This window comes from Colletotrichum acutatum, assembly GCF_030867785.1.
Source record: "Colletotrichum acutatum strain CBS 112980 chromosome Unknown BDZ83scaffold_27, whole genome shotgun sequence".
NCBI lineage: Eukaryota > Fungi > Ascomycota > Sordariomycetes > Glomerellales > Glomerellaceae > Colletotrichum > Colletotrichum acutatum.
This window is the reverse complement of record NW_026849021.1, coordinates 100,976-122,872: the sequence shown is the minus strand read 5'-3', so window position 1 is coordinate 122,872 and position 21,897 is coordinate 100,976. Positions and strand designations below refer to the sequence as shown.

Genomic DNA, 21,897 nt, shown 5'->3' with positions numbered 1-21,897 from the left:
TGAAGTCAGTACTGGGTGGCTTCTTCGTTATTCAAGTCACAACTTCCGGCAACTCCTGCGCTTCCGAGGCTCATATGAGACATCGGTATCCTACAAAAGTTGACTCTTCAATTGATTTCCGATGATTTTGCGCCAATTTATCGAGTTCTCGCACGTCAAACAATGACGCCACGGAATGGGTGGCATTGCGTCTTGTTGGAAGTCGAGCACGCAACCCGACTTGATGTGGGCCAAAGGATGCATCTTGACCACACCAAGAGCGAATTGATATCAGTCTTTAGCAAGCGCGTATCGGATGGAAGCCGACTGCAGGTCCGACGCTCCATATTGCTTGTTCATCGGTAAGCCTCCGGTTTGCGGCAGAATTTCGCGGCTTCTGGACTACACAGCACCAGTTCAAACCGGTATCGTCAATGTCCAATCGAATGCGGCACCCATCAGATCACTAAAGGCTTCATACGAATATAGACTCAGTTGGCTCAAAATATCTATTGGAGTGCAATGTGATACCAAGGTCTCACCATAATGACTCAGTGCCAAGAAAAGAAGGTGGGAATTCGTTTTGATTGCTTTCCTTATACTACTCGGTGCCGGCTTCCGCAACCTCCGCCTTGATGAGAAGTAAGCCCTTGCTGGGCATACCGTCCTTGTCAAGCATCCTGACGAAGCGGTACCCAAGTCTTAGCCTATCCAAGCGGATGCATGCCCACGCTGTCATAACATCCGGCCCAACAATATCGTTCATGACGACGAATGAGAGGAAAGCCAGCTGCGGAACAACGCCCTCGACGTTCAGGAACTCGATGACCTCGCCGCCAAAATCCGGGCTGGTGCCAGTACTCTTGCTTGTTTGGCCACTGTAGCCAATCTGTGTGACTTGCTCCCCGTCCAAGTCTCCACGCACCATGGCAGACAGCGCATCTGGCTCGGTATGCAACCCGACCTTGACGTAAGGGATGAACTTTGTCGGATCATCATGTGGGTTGAGCAGAGGAAGGTTCTGAGCTGCTAGTCCTGTGACAGCGACTCTATCCAATTTCTTGCTCTCGATGTTGGATCCTACATCTTCGTCGTCTGACTGATCGATAGGGTCACGCCGATAACCATTAGGCTTAAGGACGTACCCATCCGAACCAGCAAACATGCCCTCGTTGAGAATCATGCCCACATCCCAGGACTGCCAGTTCAGCGCGACAACCTGCACGCCCGCTCGCCAAAAGATGACAGGATCAAAGTTGGACGAGTCGAACCGCATGCCGTGTGGGTAGGTTCTCATGAGGAAGTCCCTGTTATGAGAGAACAAGGCCTTGGGCATCCTTCTCTGAATAGCAAATGCTGTCTTTTCCGAAAGGGAAAAGATGTGGTTCGGCATCGATGCCTCGGCTTGCTCAAGAGACTTGAAGGTAATACCACGCGTGAAGATGCCCAAACGACTGAGGCGAGAGATGACCTTAGGTGGCTTGACCTTCACGGCCTTCTTCTCGCCTCCTTCTGTCGTTGTGACATCAAGTATGCTGCTACTGTCATCGTCTAAGGCTGCATTGACGCTTTCGGCGCCGTCCTCATCCTTCGGGACATATTTGACCTTGACAAGAATCTTTCTGCGCAGCTGTTCGGGCGACGCTAAAGAAGCCGGCTCCAACTCGGGTTCTGGAAGAAGGAATTCTCCCCAAGTCTCCTCCATGATATCGACCATGGCAGCCTGCTGTAGTGGATTGCAGTGCACCTCCAGGCTGACAATGAGTGGCAGATCCGACGTGACAAAGGCGTATTCCTTGACGACTTGGCAAACTTCGCGGAAAAGAATCTCCTTGGTGAGAGTGAAGCCATGAAGAACCCGCGGCTCCGCCCAAATAATGTCCGAAAGCCTATCATCGGCGGTTCTGCCTTCTGAATCCACAGGGTCAAACTTGTTCAAGATCCAACGGCTAACCTTGATGCCTAACTTGTCTCCGAGACTGAGCTTGGCCGGTGCGTTGTTTGTGCCCTTCTCTTTTTCTCCATCGGGGTTGACCCCGGGCTTGTATCGCTCCTCGCCATCCCAAACATCAATCTCAATACAGCGACATCCACGGAGGAGGACATCCCTGTAAGCGTCAGCGCTGGAGTCGCTTGAGAGTTGGTTTCCGGTAAGGTAAGTATTGTGACTCGAGCTGATGAAGTAGCTGCTCAGCGGCCACGACAGGTCCTGGGGAGCCGCCATCTCGAGAACGTTACCGCATGGCGAGGTGATGTCTTTGATCAACTCGAAGAGATCAAGCTCGTTTTTGTCGATGAGGTAACCCGCCAGGCCATTGGGGTCCTCGGCCTGTACGTGCTGCATGAAAATGCTGATCTGGTCCCGAGTCCATGTGTTGTTTGCAGTGGCATATTTGTTGAAGAGTTGAGAGAGGTGGCCCAAAAGAGATTCATCTAGCTTGTCTTGAATGCCTTTGCGCTCGCCGCTTGGGTGGCCACCACCGGCCCGGTGTTGTTGGAGTGGGAATTTGGTCGGCATTATGCAGTCATGACTGCAAGAAGAAGTGTACAAAGAGTATGTTGACTTTGAACACGTAGTGACCAGAAGGTAACGACTTTGAGTTTGTTTTAAAGCATCAGACTAGCCATCAAAGAGGATACCTTCCTTCTTAATTCTGGCTACCTCTTTCGTCGCGTTATGTAATTGTTCTGGACATATTACCCAAGATGGCGTATATAGGAGGAGCGCCTTCCCGGGGGAAAGTTTCCCAGGCGAGGCGGAGGTGAAAATAAGGTCTCTACGGGTGAATTTACGCACCGTCGGCCTGGCCGAAGGCTGGTCTTAGCTTTGTGGAACATCTGTGTTTGGGCATGGAAGAGGCCAAGGCCTGCGAAGTGGACACGGCTATCACGGCAACGCACCGACTGAGCTCAGCCTCAAGTAGGTAGGAGAGAGAATATGAGCGAAAGGCTGGGGTGATGACTTCTTTAGGAAATTGGCGACCGTTACGGATTCCGGGTATCACGGACTCCGAGTACGCCATCAAGCCCCACTTCATCGATAGATCATTTCAGAGGTATCTGTAAAGACTGTATTCTCAGAACATAGAGAGTATCCATTGCATGGAGTCTTGTCCGGTGAACATTTGCAATTTGGGAAGAATTGCATTAATGCTTATCGATCTTCGTTGCTGTTGTAGGCCCTGCGCATAGCAGAACAATAGCCTCGGCACTTGTAAGTATCAATTTATGCGTCAATCCTTCAGGACCACCGCAACCTTCTCTCCATCATCCACCTCAATGGTCTCAATTTCGGAACGATAGTTCTTGAACTCTCGAGTCGGCAGTCGCTTCTGGAACATGTTCTCCAGCTCCAAGTAACTGCGACCCTTCATCTCCGGGAAGCAGAAGTAGAGATAGATAGAACATAGCAGCGATGGTCCAAAGAAGACGAATGCAACCTTGCCCCCGAGATTGGCGTTGCTGGGATTGATTAAGAACGGCATCAGCTGTGTGACGAGACACGCGGCCGCCGTGTTGCTCATCACGTTGATAGAGTAGGTCTTTTGACGAAGACGAGGGGATGCAGTTTCGCCACCGACGGCATACCCTACGGCGCCAATCGAAAGTTGAGACTGAAGACTCATTGTCAGCACTGGAACAAAAGACCGAAGAACTGTTTTCGCTTAGGCTTGACTTACTATAAATCCCCAAAGAGCCATGAGTGCAACCATAGCAGTAAGAGCGCTTTGGTTGCTCTTGGGAACACCCAGACCACCAATCACTAGCAGAAGAGCCGTCATGGCAACAGTTCCCCAGACTATCAATGGCCTGCGACCGACTCGTTCGACTAGGAACCAAGAGCAGATATTGCCAAGCAGCTGGATACTGTAACAAACCTGAGCAATACCGATAGGGTTGCCCACCCCAGCAATAGTGAAGAAGCTATCAGATGATCGTGTTAGTTGATGGAAAAACTCCCGGATGGTCTAAACTTACTAGGATAGGTATCCCACAACCAGCTGAGCACCAGCAAATTGCTGGGTCAAATACACCACGCAAACGATCGTGGTCCTGCGCAAATTGGTACCTCGAAAGCAGTCCAAGTATGAGGCGCCACCTTGACTCAGTGCCTTCTCCTTTCCGAGAGTTGCTTCCATGATTGCCAGACTCTCTTCCACGTTGTGTCTTGGGCCGTTGAATTTGCGTAGTGACTTGCCAGCTTCCTCGCGTTTTCCCTTCATCAGGAGCCACGACGGGGACTCTGGCAGCAAGATTCCTCCAAGTACCAACATCAAGAAGGGAGGCGCCAGCTGGGCGAGCACAGGCAGCCTCCAGCCCCAGTCGCTCCTGATGAAGGACCCGCCGTAGCCGACCAAAGCACAAGACCACTGTCCAATGACGATCATAGTGTTGATAAGAATGAGACAAACTCCTCGTAGAGAGTTCGGCGCAATCTCGGCGACATAGACGGGTCCTAGAGCGTGGCCCAGACCATAACCGACAGTGCTGATGAGCTTGCCGCCAAAGAGCATCAAGATCGAGTTCGAGAAGCCCTGTACGATGATCCCGGCAATGCAAAGGATACAGCCACATATGACTACCATACGGCGCCCAATGATATCCGAGATGAATCCCGTGCAATATGCTGCTAGCACGATACCCACAGTAGTTGACGCATTGAGGATTTGCTGGTCGTGAGCCGGAATCTCTTTGATGCCGGAGGTCGTGGTCGTTCCGAAGCGGTCGAGGAAGGCAGGGATCGCGAGGATGTTGCCGACGAGTGCGAGCTCATACCCAAAGTTGATGGGTAGAATAAAGATTAGGAGGCCTGTTGATGGGGTGCGGTCAGACTCGGTTCCTGCTAGGAAGATGATCAGTCGTGAGCAGTACTTACACCAGGCCAAGACCCTCTTGTTCTTGGAAAGCTCAGCGAAGCCTGCGGGCTTTTCTGAGACCACTGCCATTGTGTTTGAATTCAATTCGTCTCCAAGTTGCGAAATGTAATAACCAGTTCCTCGAGAGAAAGCCCAAGATAGAAGAAGAGTGCTCAGGTTTGCGAATGAGCGATGCCTTCCCTGAGTTGCCCTGAAATTGACGAGAAAGAAACTGAAGCCATCAGGAAAAGCCTCGATTACTTATAGCTCCAGTTTGTAAACTAGATTACACTCTGATCCGGGGTTAATCCTGCGTCCAGATCACAGACACCGAAACCACATGTTTCCCCATGCGTTACGCCCACCTCAGAGTCTCTTACCCCACAACACAATGCTACCCCCGCAGACCCATTGCGCGGAATGGCTGTGAATGGTTAAGCTAATTCGCCGCGGCGAATTATTTAGTGTTGGTCTCTGCCCGCATCCTGGCAACGGAATGAGTTGGTCTGGCAATTCCTCCCCTTCTCACACTTTCCTCGGCGCATCGGAGAATTGCTGAATGCTCCTTGGACAAGCACTCAGATTTCCATACCCAGCGACTTGGTTCAATGACGAAACGATCTTGCGATGGGTGTAGGCGGCGGAAGGTCAAGGTATGGCAACCCAGTCGCGACTTACCGCCAAACCCAGGCTAAATGCGACATGTTGCAGTGCGATGCGCAGAGCCCGCAATGCTCAAATTGTCTAATGTCATCCATGACTTGCGCATACACCGTTCCGGCGAAGAAACGGGGGCCGCCCTTTCGAGCTCAAAAATCAGACCAGACCACAACTCAGACAAAATATAACCGGCCGAGTGGCGAAGAGTCTATCTCAGGGAGTTCTCAAGTTACAGACTCCTTTGTTGCCAATCTATCAAACTACAACCAAGCTCTCAGTTGCCCTACCCGTCAGAAGAATTCCGCCCATGCTCCATTCGACGCAGCCGTTACCGATCTTCTCCCAGCTCTGGGGAAGGCCCTACCATATGTCCCATTAGAAGACGTCCTATCTTCCTGCATTGATCTTTACATGCAATGGGAGTTTCCGACCAGCCCCATCATCTGCGAACCAATGGTTCGACAAATGTTGCATGCCGTGGTTCCAATTCTCCGGAGGGAAATTTCGCTACCCAGTGACCCGGCAACGAGCCATTCCAACTCAGGCATTCCAACCATCCGGGCATTTGCGCTCCTTACGGCCCTCTGCGCAGTGGTCTCTTCTACTTTGCCATCCGAGATATTTCCTGGTGGCGCAGCACTCGCGATGCCGTTCCTCAGAACGTCGCGAGAGGCTCTTCGACTTTATCAAGACTACGATATTGAACACCCGGAGTCGAGCTCAATCATCATCCGTTACTTCCACTCCAACGCCTTACATGCCCTCGGAAAGACCAGTGTGTCGTGGCATGCTATGGGAGAGGCACTACGACTCGTGCAGGAGATGCGATTGTATGACGAGGAATCTTTTCGCAATCTCGGGTGGCCCGAGGCTCAGTTGAGAAGAAACACCTTCTGGCATCTCTACATTGGGGACAAGTCCGCCTCAATTCTGAACAAAGTTCCCATCTCGCTCCATCAGATCTGTCTGGATAGTCCCATTACTACTATATTCGAGGAGTCTGAGGATTGCAAACTCATTCAGGCCGGCCCGGAACCCGAGACTGCTAATTTTGAGCGACGTTTGCGTCTATGTTTCAACTTATGCTTCCAACTTTGGTATACGGCTTCTGAAATGCTCGTCGACTTGAACTTCCTGTCACGACTACGCGGCAAAATTGGGTCGCTGAGCTCGGCTACTTCAAATGATGCATCAGATCTGAAGAAATCTACCATGCAGTTATACTTCGACTTTACCAATATTCTCCGTTATTGTCCAACTTGGGTTCGTGATCCCAAAACTGCAGTCCCGGGAACACCCAGCGAGGCGACATCCCAGTTCCGAATCAGGGCAATATCCATTCAGAAAGCCAACTTATTTGTCACCTTCCACACGTTGCGCCTGGTCCTTCTTAATCGTTTTGCTGAGCGAGGCTCCATCGAGGTTCTAGGGCTGACAGACGACCCAGTGATGCTTGCGATGCGCAAAGTCGAGATAGCGAGCGATCTCTTGGAGGCTGTGTCGGACATCCCTTTTGAGGCATTACAAGCCAACGGGGAACCTTGTGTAAAGAAATCCTCTTGAGATTCTAGCTAAAGGCATACCAAAGGTCTGACTTTTGAATAGGTCGAAAAGCTCCGGCAAGTCGGCGTGGCTTTGCTCGAAATCATGCACAACGTCGGCAACGAGGCCATATCCACTCGTGCTAGATCTCTCTTTGGCACGCTGTTGGACATCCTAGCCCGGCTAGATTCGAGAATATCAGACGAGCTGAGCAACGATCGCGAGTCATAACGTGGGGAGGGCGTTCGTCGGCAATTCGGATCGGGGTAATGGTGTGGTCTGCAATTCTCCGCGGCGAATTGGCTCACTTCTCCATCTCGGGCCCAGATCCTCAAAAGTTGATCAGACGTTACCACATCGGAAAGGCATGTGGCTATAAACTTGAAGTTGCTAGGACCATAAACATGCGTTTGCCTCAAGACAGTTCAGATTTCAGCTGTCAATCATCCTATCTGTCAAAGGTCTAGGTAGTTGCAACGATGGCGGCTAAGCACACATACAGCAACCCAATTGCGCCTGGGTTCGCACCAGATCCCTCGGTCGTTTTCGTTGATGGTGTCTTCTTTCTGGTCACTTCGTCTTTCCATGTCTTTCCTGGGCTACCCATTTACGCCTCAACAGACCTTCAAAACTGGAGGCATATTGGTAGGTAAACCAGGCGGACTTCGGCTCAATGAACATATTTGCTGACATACGGCAAGGCAATGCCATCAATCGCAAGGGGCAGATCTCCCTCAATCATGCGAGCACAGCAGTGATGAGTCTCGATACGGGGAACATCATGGTCGCTAGCGCCGGTCTCTTTGCGCCAACCATTCGCTACCACCAAGGCACTTTCTACATTATTTGCACAAATGCTACGCACGATCAAGACACCTTCGCCCTGGACAACTTCTACATCGCCACTACCGATATATGGTCAGGCAATTGGTCCGATCCTGTTCATTTTTCTTTCAATGGTATCGACCCCAGTCTGTACTTCGACGACGATGGCCGTGCCTATGTCCAGGGATGCTGGATGATAGATCGCCTTAAACAGCCCAGCTGTACGATCAAACAATTCGAGATCGACATTGTATCAGGCAAGGCTCTGACCGAAACCCGAGAGATCTGGGGCGGCTTCGCGCGCTATGATACCGAAGGCCCTCATATCTACAAGCGAGGAGGCTACTATTACCTTCTCGTCGCCGAGGGTGGCACTTTTGAGCATCATCTGTTGAGTATTGGGCGCTCAAAGGATATTTGGGGCCCCTACGAGTCCTGCGATGCAAACCCTATCATGACCGCCGATGGTAAACCAGACGAGTACATTCAGAATACCGGCCATGGCGAACTCTTCCAGGACCGGAGTGGCGCTTGGTGGGCTGCGGTTCTTGGTGTGCGCAACGAGCATGGTCGTCCGCCGCTCGGCCGGGAAACATTCTTGACCGCGGTTGACTGGCCGGAAGACGGATGGCCGACGATCCAGCAACCCGCGCTACAGTTTGGGCGTATTCTTTCTGGCCCTGTTGGTGGCAATGAATCGTTGATCCATGAGGCTCCGGCGAATGTTGATCTCGTATACATCCGCGACCCCGACTTCGCGATGTATCACATCAGCGGCGAGACGGACTTGGTACTGCAGTGCAGTGTTAGCAAGCTATCGACGCCTACGGGTACTAGCACGTTTGTTGGCAAGCGACAAAGATCTATCGATGCATCTGCTTCAGTGACTCTCAACATTCCCAAAGCCTCCAGGGGAGAGTCTGTGAGGGCTGGGCTAGCCATCTATAAGGATGCACCGCGCCACGTTTCTCTTTCGTTTGACTTTCAGTCGTCGGAAGTGGTGTTCAACGTGACGACAACATCAGAAGACAAGACTCAGTTGGTTACTTTCCCAGTCAACACATCCGCAACAGCACTTGGAATGCGTCTGGAAGCAAGTGCTCAGGAGTACACATTTTTGTATCGCGAGAACGACTCGGGAGATTGGTATGAAGCGGGGAGAGCGCGAGTTGCCGACTTGGTTGAGAGAGAGATGACAGGGCCGATCTTTGGTGTCTTTGCGCACTCTATGGAGGAGGAAGCTGTCGGTTCTAAGGTTCACTTCAGCAGATTCACGGTAGGTAGCAATACAATTGTGGTTCACTGAACCCCAGAATCTGAAGGACAGTAAGCATAAGTATGTCAGAGCTGAGTAATTCAAATGGTAAGTCGCCGTTGATGCGCCGCTTGAGGAGTAATCGGCTTCTTAATTCCTCCGCATGAGTTGTGGCTGATCTCCCGTGACGTACTTCTCCAAAGCCTATCAATAGCCGAGGCAAGACTGCTTCGACATACCTAATCAATGAACATTGAAAAATAGCCTCTTTGACCCCTCGCTCGTCGCAACATTTTTTAGACAACAAAGTCTTTTGAGCTCTATTAACGGATAGCTGCTCCTTACCGTAGAAATTGACTCACGCCGGCCGACAAATTGCTTGAACATGATGGATCCTGCACAACTGCCTGCATGGGATCTTCCTCGCGGCGTCGCCTCACGCTATGTCGACACTTCGCCAGTAGGCCTGAAGTTCCACATTCTCGAGTCTTTCCCAGTAGATGATCCCTCCGGAAGTCCCCCACCCCTGATTATACTTCTTCACGGATTCCCAAATTTATCTTTCGACTGGTGTGCTGTCATGCCGAAGCTCGCCGCGGCCGGGTACTATGCAGTCGCCCCTGACATGAGAGGCTTTGGCCGGACGCATAACGCCAATCTGAGACCCATCGGCGAAGAGACTGTTCGTCCTCTCACAGCGTTACGGGATGTGGTTACCTTGGTTCATGCACTCGGCTACGAGACCATTCACACTCTCGTTGGGCACGATCTCGGGGCGTTCGTAGCTTCCATGTGCGCTATCACGCGGCCAGATATGATCAAGTCCTTGGTCTTGATGGCGCATCCGTTCAAGGGGTCTCCTCAGCTGCCCTTTGGAACTGGAGTCGCACCGCGATTAGCATCTGTGCTTCGTCCCAAACAGGAGGATAGCGGAAAGACGGCCAAAGTTGACAACGACATTCAATCCTCTCTACTGAAGCTCGAGCCACCAAGGAAGCATTACAAGTACTACAACGCCTCATCAGGAGCAGTTGACGAATGGACTCATCCCACGGGCCAGCCAATGCACGACTTTCTTCGGGGATACTTCCATCTCAAGTCTGCAGACTACAGTCTGAACAAGCCTCGACCCCTCGAATCCTGGACGGCACAAGAGATTTCCGTCATGCCGCATTACTACGTCATGAAGGCCGACCTATCAATGCGTGAAAACATTGAGCTGGACATGGCCCAAGAGTCGGCCGACGTGCGAGCCAAACTCAGCGAAACACCATGGCTTACCGACGCGGAGCTACAGGTCTATGTCGACGAATACTCTCGAAACACGTTCCGACTTTCTTTGTTGTGGTACAGAGTCCTCATCGACCCGGCCTTGTCTGCAGACCTCCTCTGTTTTGCGGGAACAAAGCTAGCGATTCCGACAAAGTACGTTTCTGGGACGCACGACTGGGGTACATACCAGGTTCCTGGCGCTCTTGAAGCCATGGAAAGCGGCGAGAGCGTCCGATCTGATTGCTGGAGGGGGTCGGTCATAATTCCCGGGGCGGGCCATTGGGTCAACATTGAGAAATCTGAGGAGACGGCACAAGAGATCCTCGCATTGGCCGGGTCTCTTTAGAAGAAAGGCGCGGACTCCCCTGGTCAACCAATCCCCCAAAGTCTTTGTCGGGATAACATGAGACGAAATTTTGCTATGTATGATTTGTGTGAGGTTTGAGCGAGTTCTATGTTTCAATGTCTCCTACACAACGAGATTGTGAGATCGAGGCAAGATATGATTCGCAAAACGGTGGCGGACTTAATGACAGTATTCGAACGAATGATGGTGTGTGTACTTCCTATTGTCACGATACTGCACTCACAAATGTATTGCTACTCTCGAGTTGCTCTTTTTACTTTCAACGTGGCAGACGCGCTTCGGAAAAGAGCATTTCTGACTTCACAGCCTTGATGGTCAGAATAGGCTCAGTGTGATTTATCCCCAGTGAACTTTCAAGTTACGTGTAATTGCATCGCCGTTCGGAAAATGTCCAGTTCCCACCCGGCAGTGTCGCAGTCCACCTTGTCTCTGTGGCGTTAGCAAAAGGCTTCAACTTCAAGATGTTAGCTCAAGACGAGGACAGCCACAGTTTCATCTCCGGAAACTCCAGTCCTCAAGGTCCAGAGACTGGATCCGCAGGGACTCATCTCCAGTTGTTACCGGGAGAGGCGTTGTAGTCACCCAAGTTGAATCCATCTGAAGTCACTGAAGGCACCTTGAGGGTTATCCTACAATTCACCAGCGGGACCTATCTCCGGTACTTGCTCATTCACTTATTCGTATAGTACCTTACATAGCAACTCATTCACCATCTCTATCGGAGATGGGTGCCCCACTCGAGGTGGCCGCCCTTTTTCTTCTGAGGCCGTAAGGTCAACTCCATGGCTTCCCATCTTAGCCAATCTATCTCCGGTACTCTCAGATTCACCTTCTTCTTCTCAGCTTTTTCCTTCTCTTCTATCCCAGACCTCTTCTCCCCTTCCTTCTTGCAACCAACTCATTCTATTCCTCTAATTACAGTGCTACTGTCTTGCCTTCTTCCAATTCTCATATTACAGGACCCGTTCTTGTGAATTACTTCCACCCAAACTTCACCCACAATCATTCTCTGCGGCAGGCCCGATTCAATCCTGTCTATAATCAGACTATATACGGTCGATACTACAAGTCAACTTGTCGATCCTTGAGCAATCGACAATAAGGTAGTCGAATTATCACACCCACCACACACCAATAATCATCACAAGCGCCAAAATGTGCGTTTCCGGCCAAGTTCTTTGCGAATGCAACTGGCCAAGAGACACGGTCCGTCACTGCACCAAATACGTCCAGACTGGCGAACTGTGCCCTGGTCTCTCAAAGTTTCTCCTCGCCTACACAGAACGTCGCAAAACTGACGGCGGCGTCTATAAATGCTTCAATCCCACGTGCGAGATTTGGGATCTCGAAATGTGTCGTGGCATCCGCGAAAGAGGAAAATACATGGACCGACAGTTGTCGTTGGTCCTTGGCCAATGGAGCAAGGAGGAGGACGACGCTGAGAAGGCGACTGTGGTCTTGGCAAATAAGGCTAATCCTGTCGAGTCTGGAGGTGAAGACCATGCTAGCATCGTGGCCATCTCAGACGACTCCGGTTCTGAGTCCAACAACGACGAAGGCCTTGAGATGCCGCAACACTTCGAACCTGTGGCGACTGGAGAGCTTGAACTTCAGCCAGCACCAACCTTTCCCGAAGAAGCCCAGCATGTCGAAGAGAGGATATCCGCCAGCATCCCCAAGCCCGAGGTAGACGTCGAGGTAGACGAAGCTACCGACAACGACTTGGACAGTCTGTTCGGCGGTGCTTCATGTCCCCCGACTCCTGACATGAGGCTCATCCGGAATCATCATTCCATCTGTCTCCCAACAGGAGTTCACCTCCCAAGCCCCCCTCTCTCTCAACCTACCCCTGAGAATCCCGTCAAAGAAGGAAATTCCCATACACCTCCCGCCGACACAAAGAGCGAACAAGCATCTCTCCTCATCCTCCCAACACAAGCGCCACCTCAGCAGCAGCAGCAGCAGCGAGAGCAGGGGCAATTAGAACCCACTCCTCAACCCTCTCATAAGCTGGGTCCAACATATCCCGCCCAGAATACTATGGCAATGGGCAACAAGACACCCGCCAGCTACCCAGCGGTCCCGCAGCACATGAGACCTACCCTGAGCGGTCCAAACCAAGCGACCCTGAGAGCGCTTCGAGCGCAGACTCTCCGCTGCGGTGCCACGCCGACGGCGTCCCCCACCCCCGTCCACGCGGCATCAGTCAGAGCGGCATCCCAGTGCCCCCGCCCTTCCATGAACACGTCGAGGTTCGAAGGCTATAGGCGGCCGAATATCCAGCAGCGGCGTCCAATGATGCCAGCTGGAGGCATGCCGATTCAGAATGGATATACAGCCTCTCCCCAGGTCTCTCAGAGACCTGTTCCTACATACGTCGGCCAGAATACCATGGCGATGGGCATGGGCAACAATATGCCCAACGGCGGGGGTCAGGGGATGTCTCTTGCGATGTCGGCCCAGGCTACAGGGTCGCAGGGCATGCCATCTCAGTACGTGGCATATCAAAATATGTCACCTCAGATCGCGCGTCTCCAGGGTTTGGCGTCTCAAGGCATGGCGTCCCAAGGTATGGCGACTCCAAACATGTTGCCCCAGAACATGTCATCTTCGCCCGGGACCTGGACAATGTCGTCTCTGGGTACCCCATACCAGAACACCCCACCACAGTTCTGCACCACAGCCAGTCCCCAGGCCCCTCAACAAGCATCCGGTAGCTTCACCAACTTCTTTCAGAGCCCGCAGACGCCATATCGGGGCATGCCGACTCAGGGCGTGTTGCCTCAGGGTATGCCACCCCAGAACGGCTATGTGCCCAGTCCGGTGATGCCTCAGATACGGACGCCACGCACATTCAGGCACGCGTCGAATGGCATGCTGTCTCAGCAGGGATACATGAACCCGGTCTACATGGCGAACACGGCGGCGCCGTCACAACATACGGGACTAAACTCGCCCATGGCCGGTCCTACCTCCCCTTGGCCCTCGACTGGGAATACCTTCCTCCAGCCCCAGCTGCAGCCGCAGCCCCAGATCCAGCCCCAGCCCCTCTTCAACAGCAAGATATGGGAACAAAGCCAGGCACAGATGGCCTCAAGACCGCAGATGGCTTCAGGTATGCCTGGCATGCCTCCAACGCAAACCAGAATGGCCGGGCTTGGACCAGCCTCAGGCCAAAAGAGATCGTACGCCACAATCTCCAACATCTACGATCCTCGCCTAAGTCAGCCTCCCCTGACACCCGGCGGCATCCCGAGTCCTTCGCCGGCGAATACGCCGTCGTCGATGGACGGAGAGCGGCAGCCTAAACGCCGGGCGATGTAAATCAACACTAAGGTACTTCGTATAGGCGGTTGATTGGGGAATTAGACATGCCTCCAGCCCTCGAGGTCGCAAGCAATGAATGCCAGAGATAACACTTGCGGCCGGGGAAATCCAAGAGGCTCTGGAGGCATGGCTGGGTTGTGTTTAGGGGGGGGGGGGGTTCTCGGTGTGTTAAATAGGTACCTTGCGATCCATATGCCGTAGCAAGGAGGGCCAGGGCTAAGCGCAAATCTAAGCGCATAGCCTATACGGAATGTAGGTTGAGAGGTGTAGGGGCTACTTGAGAGCAACGAGGCCGGGGCGTATCAAAAGATTTCGTTCTTCTAGGCGTTGGGAGTTTTGTTTTGGTCTGTACGTCATGAGTGCGTTAGTTAGTTAATGCGAAAGAGGTGCGACACCATCTTGCCGTAGCCAAGAATGCCCAGTCGGGATCCAGCAAGCTTTGTACTTGAAGCATCGAGTTACATCTCCCTCGACAAGTGATGAGTAGGGATACAACTGAACAGAAGCCACGCAGCGACGCTGTGTGAACTTACGACGTCAATGGTCATGTAGCCATCGCATCATTCAGGCCTAGACGATGCATCGCATCAGTATGCCCAACTCAGCTTCACAACCACATGCATGGTAGACGGGGAGGTTCATTAAGGGGAGTATTTTCCCAACATTGAAATCTATCTTAACACAATTGCGAAATAATGCTCATACATAGTCATAATCATCCCAGAAAAACATGTCTAAACCCCAATTATACCCTTACACCACCCATAAACGTTACGCTGACCATCCTCCGTATGTATTTAGTCGCGCAGGTACTTGAGGAGTTGGTCACGCTCCTCAGGCGGCATCGTGCGGATGACGTCGCGAACACCACGCATGGCGGCGCTCTTGTTTGCTCTCAGGACAGAGCTGAGGTCAGCTGCCAGGTTGTCGGCCTTGACGGTCTCGATTCTGTCAGTGACGGACTTGCGGTTGGCCTCGTACCACTCAGCCACCTCACGATCGGCAGTGGAGAAGTTGACGACACCAGACCAGCTCTCGAGGAGCTGGAGGTTGCGGCTGCGGGTCTCGGGAGCCTTGGACTTGTCGTTGCCGGGGGTAGAAGTGAGGACGGTCGACGACATGCGCTTGAGGAGGTACTCCTCGTTGAGACGACGGCGCAGACGCCAGTAGAAGTAGCGGCGGGAGTTGACCCACTCCAGTTGGTCACGAATGACACCCTTGGCCTTCATGCGACCAGCACGGTCGTGCAAGTCGGCGAATTGGATGGCAACCTGGGAGTAGACAGGCAGGAGCTGCTTCTCGCGGATGGTCATCTTCTTCTTGATCTCGTCGGCCTGCTCCTTGGGCAGATCGGCAGTCATCTGCTTCTTAAGAGAGGCGTAGACGGGGTCAAGGCGAGCCATGGTCTCAAGCTGCTTGTCCTTGCGGTACTTGATACCGATGATACCCTCGGGCTCGAGGACACCACCGCGAGCATCGACATCAGCGTACATCTCCATGGCCTCGGGGTTGATGGTGGGGTCGACGACGACCCAAGAACCACCGCGAAGCTCTCCGAAGGGAGGAATGTAGACGAAGATGGGCTGCTCGTACTTGACGAGGGCGTCGACGATGTAGGAACCGTACTTCAAGACCTCGTTGTACATATCGCGCTGACCGCCAGAGAAACCTCTCCAGTTGGCGAGGATCATCAAAGGCAGCTGCTCACCATTGTTGAAGTCGTTTATGGCCTGAGCGGTCTTGAAGGCGGAGTTGGGGTACCACACGCCACCAGCTTCGTTAGTAATCTGCTCGATGGAGTCGGGATTGGCGGGATCGGCAGGAGTGATGTTCTCAACGGAGCGGGCCTCGACGGCGATGACACCCATAGGGATACCACCAAGACGAGCACGACCGACGACGACGGTACGGGCCCAGCCGCCGAGAGTCTCGACGAAAGAGTCCTTGTCGAAGAGACCGGCCTCAAAGCCACCGTTGTCGGTGGGGTGACCGCCAATCATCCAGCGGACATCATAAGCCTGCTTCTGAGGAGGCGTGTAGACGACATCGCGGTCCCAGCCGTCGGTGCTGGGGCTGACAGGGATGGGGCTGCCACGCTTCTCGGGGATGAAGGACATCCACTCGACAATCTTGGAAACACCATCAAAGTCATCAGTACCGGTCATGTGGGAGACACCGTTGCGGTACATGATCTGAGTGCCACCAAGCTGCAGGTTGGAGGTGTAGATCTCGCGACCAAGAACGTTGTTCAAGGCAGGGGCACCAGTGAGAATGATGGGCTGGCCCTCAATCTGGACAGCACGCTGACCAAGACGGACAAGGTAGGCACCAATACCGACGGACCGGCAAGTGACCAAGGTGATGGTGAAGATGTCATTGTAGGCCTTGCTCGTCGCACCAGCGATGAGACCAGATCCTCTCAGACACTCAACACCAAGACCGTCCTCCTGACCGACAATGGTGACAATCTTGTGGCGTTTTTCACCATCCTCGGAGATCTCCTCGGTGATGACGTCCTTGGCGAAGCGCTTCTGGGCCTCATCGTCAAGGTAGAGGTACTTGAAGCCGTTGTCCTGCTTGTTGGCATCGTTCCACGCAACCTTGAAGTAGGGCATGAGCTCATTGGCGACGCCGAGACGGGCACCAGAGTTGGCAGACAGGTAGATGCGGGGAATGCCAAGCTTACGAGCGAGCTCGGTGCACTTGTAGAAGAAGTTATCCTCCTTGGGGCCAAAAGAACCGATCATGTAGGTGATATCGTTGGCAACAACAATGAACTTGCGGCCCTTGGGGTATTCAGGGGTCTTGGCGTTGAAGATCCAACCAACCATACCGCAGGTGTTGGTACCGGGCTCGCGGTTAACCTCCTGGAGGGTGTCCTTGTCATCCAAGACGAGCTCAGTGTACGAGACGCACTCGCCAGACTTGGGCTGCTGAGCACCCAGTGCGCCATGCTTCTTGACCGACTGGGTCCAGCTGTTCTGGATGGCCTGGCGGAAGAGCTCGGGGAAATCGTAGACGTACTGGGTACCCATCAGGTGAGCCTTGTAACGCTTGGGCTGCAGAGGGTTCTTGGTAGCATAGGGAGTAGAGACGGGCAACAGGTGCATGGGACCCTTCTCCTTGGTACCGCCAATGCTGTTGAAGACCCATTCGCCCTTCTCAGACTTGCGCTCAGCGTAGATGTCAACATCAACGACGTATCCAGAGGTGTTGGTGATGATGACACGCAGAGGGTAGGGGACGCCAGTATCGGGATCAGTGCAGATGATACGGATCTCCACCTGGGCGACACGAAGGCGCCAAGCGCGAGCTCCAAAGCGGTCCAGGAAGCCCTGCAGACTGCTCTCAACCTCCTGGGGGTGAAGCTGGAACACAGGGGTGAAGTTGATGAAGACCTGGTTCAAATCGGAGTTGTTGTTGCCAATGATCTCAAGAGCGTCAAAGATGTCGTTGATAACGCGGTCGGCCTCAGAGATCAAGTACTCAGCAGTGGGGATCTCGTCACGGAGACGGCCGGGACGAATGACAGCGCGAGTGAAGTAACGCTTGTCACCGTCGACGGCCTTGCCAACACCCTCGTAGACGTGGATGTTCTTGTTCTCAGTGAAGACGGGCTTGATGTGGAACTTGGCAAGTCTTCCGAGCTCAAGCTGGAAAGCAAGAGCGGGTTCACTGTGACGAATGCTGTCATCCTCGACGTACTCGGGGCCACGGAAGGTGTAGTAGCCGGGGTAGGCACCATCGTTGCGACCGCAGATGAACGTGATGCGGCGGACGTTGCGGTTGAGAAGCTCCTCCTTGAACTGCTCGACGATGGGAACAATGCGAGAAAGAATCTCCTGGTCGCTCTTGCTCTCGGCGTCGCGGACAGCAACGTTGATGACAGCGGAAAGCTCATCAGAATCAACCTTGGGGGCAGCAGGCTTGCGCTTGCCGCTCAGATCAGGAATGAGACCGGGAGTGCTGCGCTTCCTGGCCTTCTCGGAGACGGTCAAGGTCTCGAGAGCCTTTCCGAGCAAGTCCTCGGCGTCATCGAGGTACTTGACGGGCACGATGACGCCCTTGCGGTTAGGCTCAGAGTCCCATTTGTGGTTGAGGTAGGACATGTCGCTGATGGAGTGGATGCGCTTGAAGTCGAACGAGCCGCCGCTGCCGCTGGGAGTAGCGGGAGAGGAGGGTGCGGCGGACTGAAGGGGCAGTCCGTACTCGCTCTGGCCGATCTTGCGGAGAGCAAAGTCCCAGGTGCAGAAGAGAGGGGTATCGGTCTCATCGGAGTGGTACTCAATCTGCTTGAGGATGTACGCACGGTAGGCACGACGAACGTAAACCTCGAGGGCAGCGAGAGAGACCCAAGGGTCCTCGTGAGCGAAGAAGAGGGTCAAGACGTCGAAGACGGTGTACTTGGAGTCAACAACTTCCTTGATGACCTCCAGGCTGGGCTCACGGTGGTCCCAGGCGGCCTCACCATAGCGAGACTCCACGACGGAAGAGCGGAGAATGTGCTCCATCTGGGCGGTACGCTCCTCAAGGGACGGCAGAGAGCATTGGATCATGATCTCACGGGCCTTAAGAGAGACCTTGGAGGTGGTGCGGGAGGACTGAAGCTCAGTCAACTGCTGCAGGGCAGTGCGGAGGTACTTGGCGACATTTCCGACGTTGGGCTTGTTGGGACGGTACTCCTCGAGGATGGCGAGGATCAGCGAGCTCTTGGCACCAACACGGCTGTGAGAAAGAACAGTCTGAACAACCTTGCGGATATCATCCTTGTTCTGGTCACGCAGCTTGAGGATGACGCTGTCCTCCTGGGTTCCGTAACCAGTGAACAGGCGCTCGATCTCGATGTACGAGGCCAAGAGGTCCTTGATGACGGTCAACTCGTGGGCCTTGACTCCCTCGGAGTATGCGTTCAAGACATCTGTCAAGGGGGCCAGGGTGGTCTTGAGCATGTCAGCATCGCCAGCAGCGACGTTGTCCTCGAGGAACTTCTGGAAGGCCTTGGCCAATGCCTTGGCGGGGAAGTCTGCATGACGGCTCTTGGCGCGGTCGACGATCTGAGTGAACTGGGCGTCAAGCTTCTGGGGCATACGGCTGTGCAGCGCAGCGAACTGGGCGTTCCACTGACTGAAGGGAAGCTCGGGAGTGCGGAGGACCTCGATGAGCTGCTTCAGGGTAGCGGCCATGATGACGGAGTTGTCGTAGCCAAGAAGAATGTTCTTCAGGGTGTTGTGCAGAAGATCGAATCTCTGGGCAGGCTTGGTTCCGACAGCAACAGGCTCGCCGTAGACGGGGAGCTGGCCGACGAAAGGCGAAGCCTGCTTGACGCGGCTGGGATCATCAAGGGCCAATATTCCCAGAATGTCACCAGCCTCGAGAGTGGCTCCCGGCTGCTTGATGAGCTGGACAAGACCATCCTCGGAAGCGATGAGGGGCATGTACATCTTCATGACCTCAACCTCGGCGAAAGGCTGGCCAGCCTTGACGTGCTCGCCGTTCTCAACCAAGTACTTGACGAGCTTACCGGGGGAGGGAGTGCGGAGCTGCGTGGGGTCGTTCTCCTGCTCGAGCAAGCAGGTCTTGCCATCGACGGAAAGACGAGTGGCACCAACTTCCTCCTTCCAGTAAACACTGTGGGAGCGACCATCCAGAAGGATAAGCAAGCCACCGTCACTGAGGACACGGACACCAACAGAACACTTGGAGCCGTTGATGAAGAGGTGGTAGCTGTCGACGCTGGCACGGGTGGCGGTGAACTTGTAGCGGAAACCCTCGTAGATGAAGTCGATAGCGAAGACGGTCTTGAGGATGTCCTTGGAGGGAACCTGGCCCTTCTCCAAGCTGGTGCGGTACTCGGTCATGCACTCCTCGCTGAAGAGATGGGCCTTGGTAACGGCACCGCAGACGACAGCCAACATGGGGTCGGGGCGCTCAGCAGTCAGCTTCTTGGTGATGAGCTCGTCGAGCCAGCCGGTGGTGATGGTGTTGTCCTCGAAAGCCTCGGTCTCCAGAAGCTTGATGAGGTACTCAACCGTTGTCCGGAAGTCACCACGAATGCTCAACTCCTTGAGGGCAACAACCATGTGCTTACGAGAAGCAGCACGGTTCTCGCCGTAGGCGAAAATGTGACCGAACTGGGAATCGGAGAAGGAGTGAATACTGGAGGCGGTACTGACGGAGAAGTAGCCCCAAACGTTGGAGGAACTCCTGAAGTTCAGGTCGTGCATGACACCGTTGGAGGGCTTGAATCCTTCGCCAGGGTCCTCAGAGGTAATTCTGCAAGCAGTGGTATGGCCCTTGGGTCTTGGGCGACGCTGTGTCTTCTCGCTACCCTCCTGCTTGAACTCAAAGTCGATCTCGGTGGATGTCCTGGGGTCGACGCCGTACAGAAGACGAATGTCACGGATTCTGTGCAGGGGGATACCCATGGCAATCTGGAGCTGGGCAGCGGGCAGGTTGACACCACTGACCATTTCGGTGGTAGGATGCTCGACCTGAAGACGGGGGTTCAGCTCGAGGAAGTAGAACTTATCGTCGGCGTGCGAGTACAAGTACTCAACAGTACCAGCAGAAACGTAACCGACGAGTCTTCCGAGACGAACGGCAGCATCCTCCATGGCCTTGAATGTGATGTCCTTGGCGATGGTGACAGGGGCCTCCTCAATAATCTTCTGGTGACGACGCTGGACGGAACAATCTCTGCCAAAGAGGGAGATGTTGTTTCCGTACTGATCAGCAAGTAACTGCACCTCCAAATGTCTCGCGTTGCCTGCCAACTTCATGATGAAGATGGGAGAGCCGGGAATCTCGCCAGCAGCAGCCTTGTACAGCTGCTCGAAGCCGTCCTCGGAAAGGGCCTTTCTGATACCCTTGCCACCACCACCCTCTGAGGCCTTGATCATGACGGGAAAGCCAATGGCCTTGGCCTTCTCGAGACCCTCTTGCCACGATGTGACGCAGCCCTTGGAGTAGATGTCATCTGCGACGGTGACGATACCCTGGTTGTCGACCTCGACGGCGTCGACACCGGTACCTGACCATGGGATACAGGGTACTTTGGCGTGCTGTGCAACAATTGTGGAGGAAATCTTGTCACCAAGAGATCGCATGGCGGAGCCTGGGGGTCCGATGAAGACAATCTTCTTGGGGGAGGCGGCGAGGGACTCGGGAAGCTTGGGGTTTTCGGAGGCGTGACCCCTGGAGAAAGAAATGGTTAGCTACCGTAGCAAGCAGGCGACAGTCGCCGGGAGCAGCAGAAAACTCACCATCCGGCCCAAACAGCGTGGACGTTCATGCGCTCAGCAATATCAACAATCAGCTCAACGTTGGCGTAGTTGTGGTTGTTGGTACCGCCGGGAACCTCGACATAGTGGTCAGCCATGCGAATGTAATCGGCGTTGGCAGCCAAATCCTCGGGGGTGGCCATGACAGTGAACTGGATGGCCTTCTCGTCGCCGAACGTCTCGTAGGCCCATTTCCGGACCGAACGGATCTCCTTGACGGCAGCAATACCGTTGTTGGCGATCAGGACCTGTTTCCCACTCGGTCAGCACACTTCTGCATCCTCCGAATCCACCAGCACCACGATCCTTTAGGTCCTTGGGGCGAAAATTGGGACTCAACGCACGTTGGTGATGACGGTGTGACCATCTTGCTGGGCAACAAAGTCCTTGACCTTGGAGGCCGGGGCGTTGCTCAGCTTGTTGCCGCCAATGAAGTGGTCGGCGATTTTGTGCTTCTCGGCGTACGTCGCCTTGCCATTGACGTGAGGCACAGTCCGGCCGGTGCCGTTGGCTGCTGTGATTTCGGTCATGATT

At 53.8% G+C, this 21,897-nt stretch overlaps 7 protein-coding genes across 7 annotated transcripts; 4 read left to right on the top strand and 3 right to left on the bottom strand.

Moving 5' to 3' along the window:
* Positions 1-169: 169 nt before the first annotated feature.
* BDZ83DRAFT_613992 (PLC-like phosphodiesterase) lies at positions 170-2,927 on the bottom strand. The gene has a single exon (XM_060507795.1). The coding sequence runs from the start codon at positions 2,495-2,497 to the stop codon at positions 581-583; it is 1,917 nt and encodes a 638-aa protein (XP_060367090.1). The 5' UTR covers positions 2,498-2,927; the 3' UTR covers positions 170-580.
* A 7-nt stretch (positions 2,928-2,934) lies between these two features.
* BDZ83DRAFT_695323 (maltose permease) lies at positions 2,935-5,033 on the bottom strand. Its single transcript, XM_060511356.1, has 4 exons — positions 4,856-5,033; positions 3,958-4,789; positions 3,660-3,903; positions 2,935-3,593 (listed from the first exon to the last, which is right to left on the bottom strand). The coding sequence occupies exons 1-4, from the start codon at positions 4,923-4,925 to the stop codon at positions 3,213-3,215; spliced, it is 1,527 nt and encodes a 508-aa protein (XP_060367089.1). The 5' UTR covers positions 4,926-5,033; the 3' UTR covers positions 2,935-3,212.
* A 410-nt stretch (positions 5,034-5,443) lies between these two features.
* On the top strand, positions 5,444-7,268 carry BDZ83DRAFT_718011 (uncharacterized protein; the record flags this gene model as incomplete). Its single annotated transcript, XM_060512012.1, has 3 exons — positions 5,444-5,488; positions 5,547-7,040; positions 7,101-7,268. 3 exons carry the CDS (start codon positions 5,444-5,446, stop codon positions 7,266-7,268), a joined length of 1,707 nt encoding a protein of 568 aa, XP_060367088.1.
* Positions 7,269-7,392: 124 nt separating this feature from the next.
* On the top strand, positions 7,393-9,168 carry BDZ83DRAFT_772300 (xylosidase/arabinosidase; the record flags this gene model as incomplete). Its single annotated transcript, XM_060515380.1, has 2 exons — positions 7,393-7,682; positions 7,739-9,168. The coding sequence occupies exons 1-2, from the start codon at positions 7,517-7,519 to the stop codon at positions 9,166-9,168; spliced, it is 1,596 nt and encodes a 531-aa protein (XP_060367087.1). The 5' UTR covers positions 7,393-7,516.
* A 196-nt stretch (positions 9,169-9,364) lies between these two features.
* Positions 9,365-11,060, top strand: BDZ83DRAFT_613987 (epoxide hydrolase). Its single transcript, XM_060507794.1, has one exon. The coding sequence runs from the start codon at positions 9,503-9,505 to the stop codon at positions 10,733-10,735; it is 1,233 nt and encodes a 410-aa protein (XP_060367086.1). The 5' UTR covers positions 9,365-9,502; the 3' UTR covers positions 10,736-11,060.
* A 361-nt stretch (positions 11,061-11,421) lies between these two features.
* Positions 11,422-14,239, top strand: BDZ83DRAFT_613986 (uncharacterized protein). Its single transcript, XM_060507793.1, has one exon. The coding sequence runs from the start codon at positions 11,912-11,914 to the stop codon at positions 14,078-14,080; it is 2,169 nt and encodes a 722-aa protein (XP_060367085.1). The 5' UTR covers positions 11,422-11,911; the 3' UTR covers positions 14,081-14,239.
* A 409-nt stretch (positions 14,240-14,648) lies between these two features.
* On the bottom strand, positions 14,649-20,770 carry BDZ83DRAFT_613984 (acetyl-CoA carboxylase). The gene has a single exon (XM_060507792.1). The coding sequence runs from the start codon at positions 20,695-20,697 to the stop codon at positions 14,881-14,883; it is 5,817 nt and encodes a 1,938-aa protein (XP_060367084.1). The 5' UTR covers positions 20,698-20,770; the 3' UTR covers positions 14,649-14,880.
* Between the last annotated feature and the right edge of the window lie 1,127 nt (positions 20,771-21,897).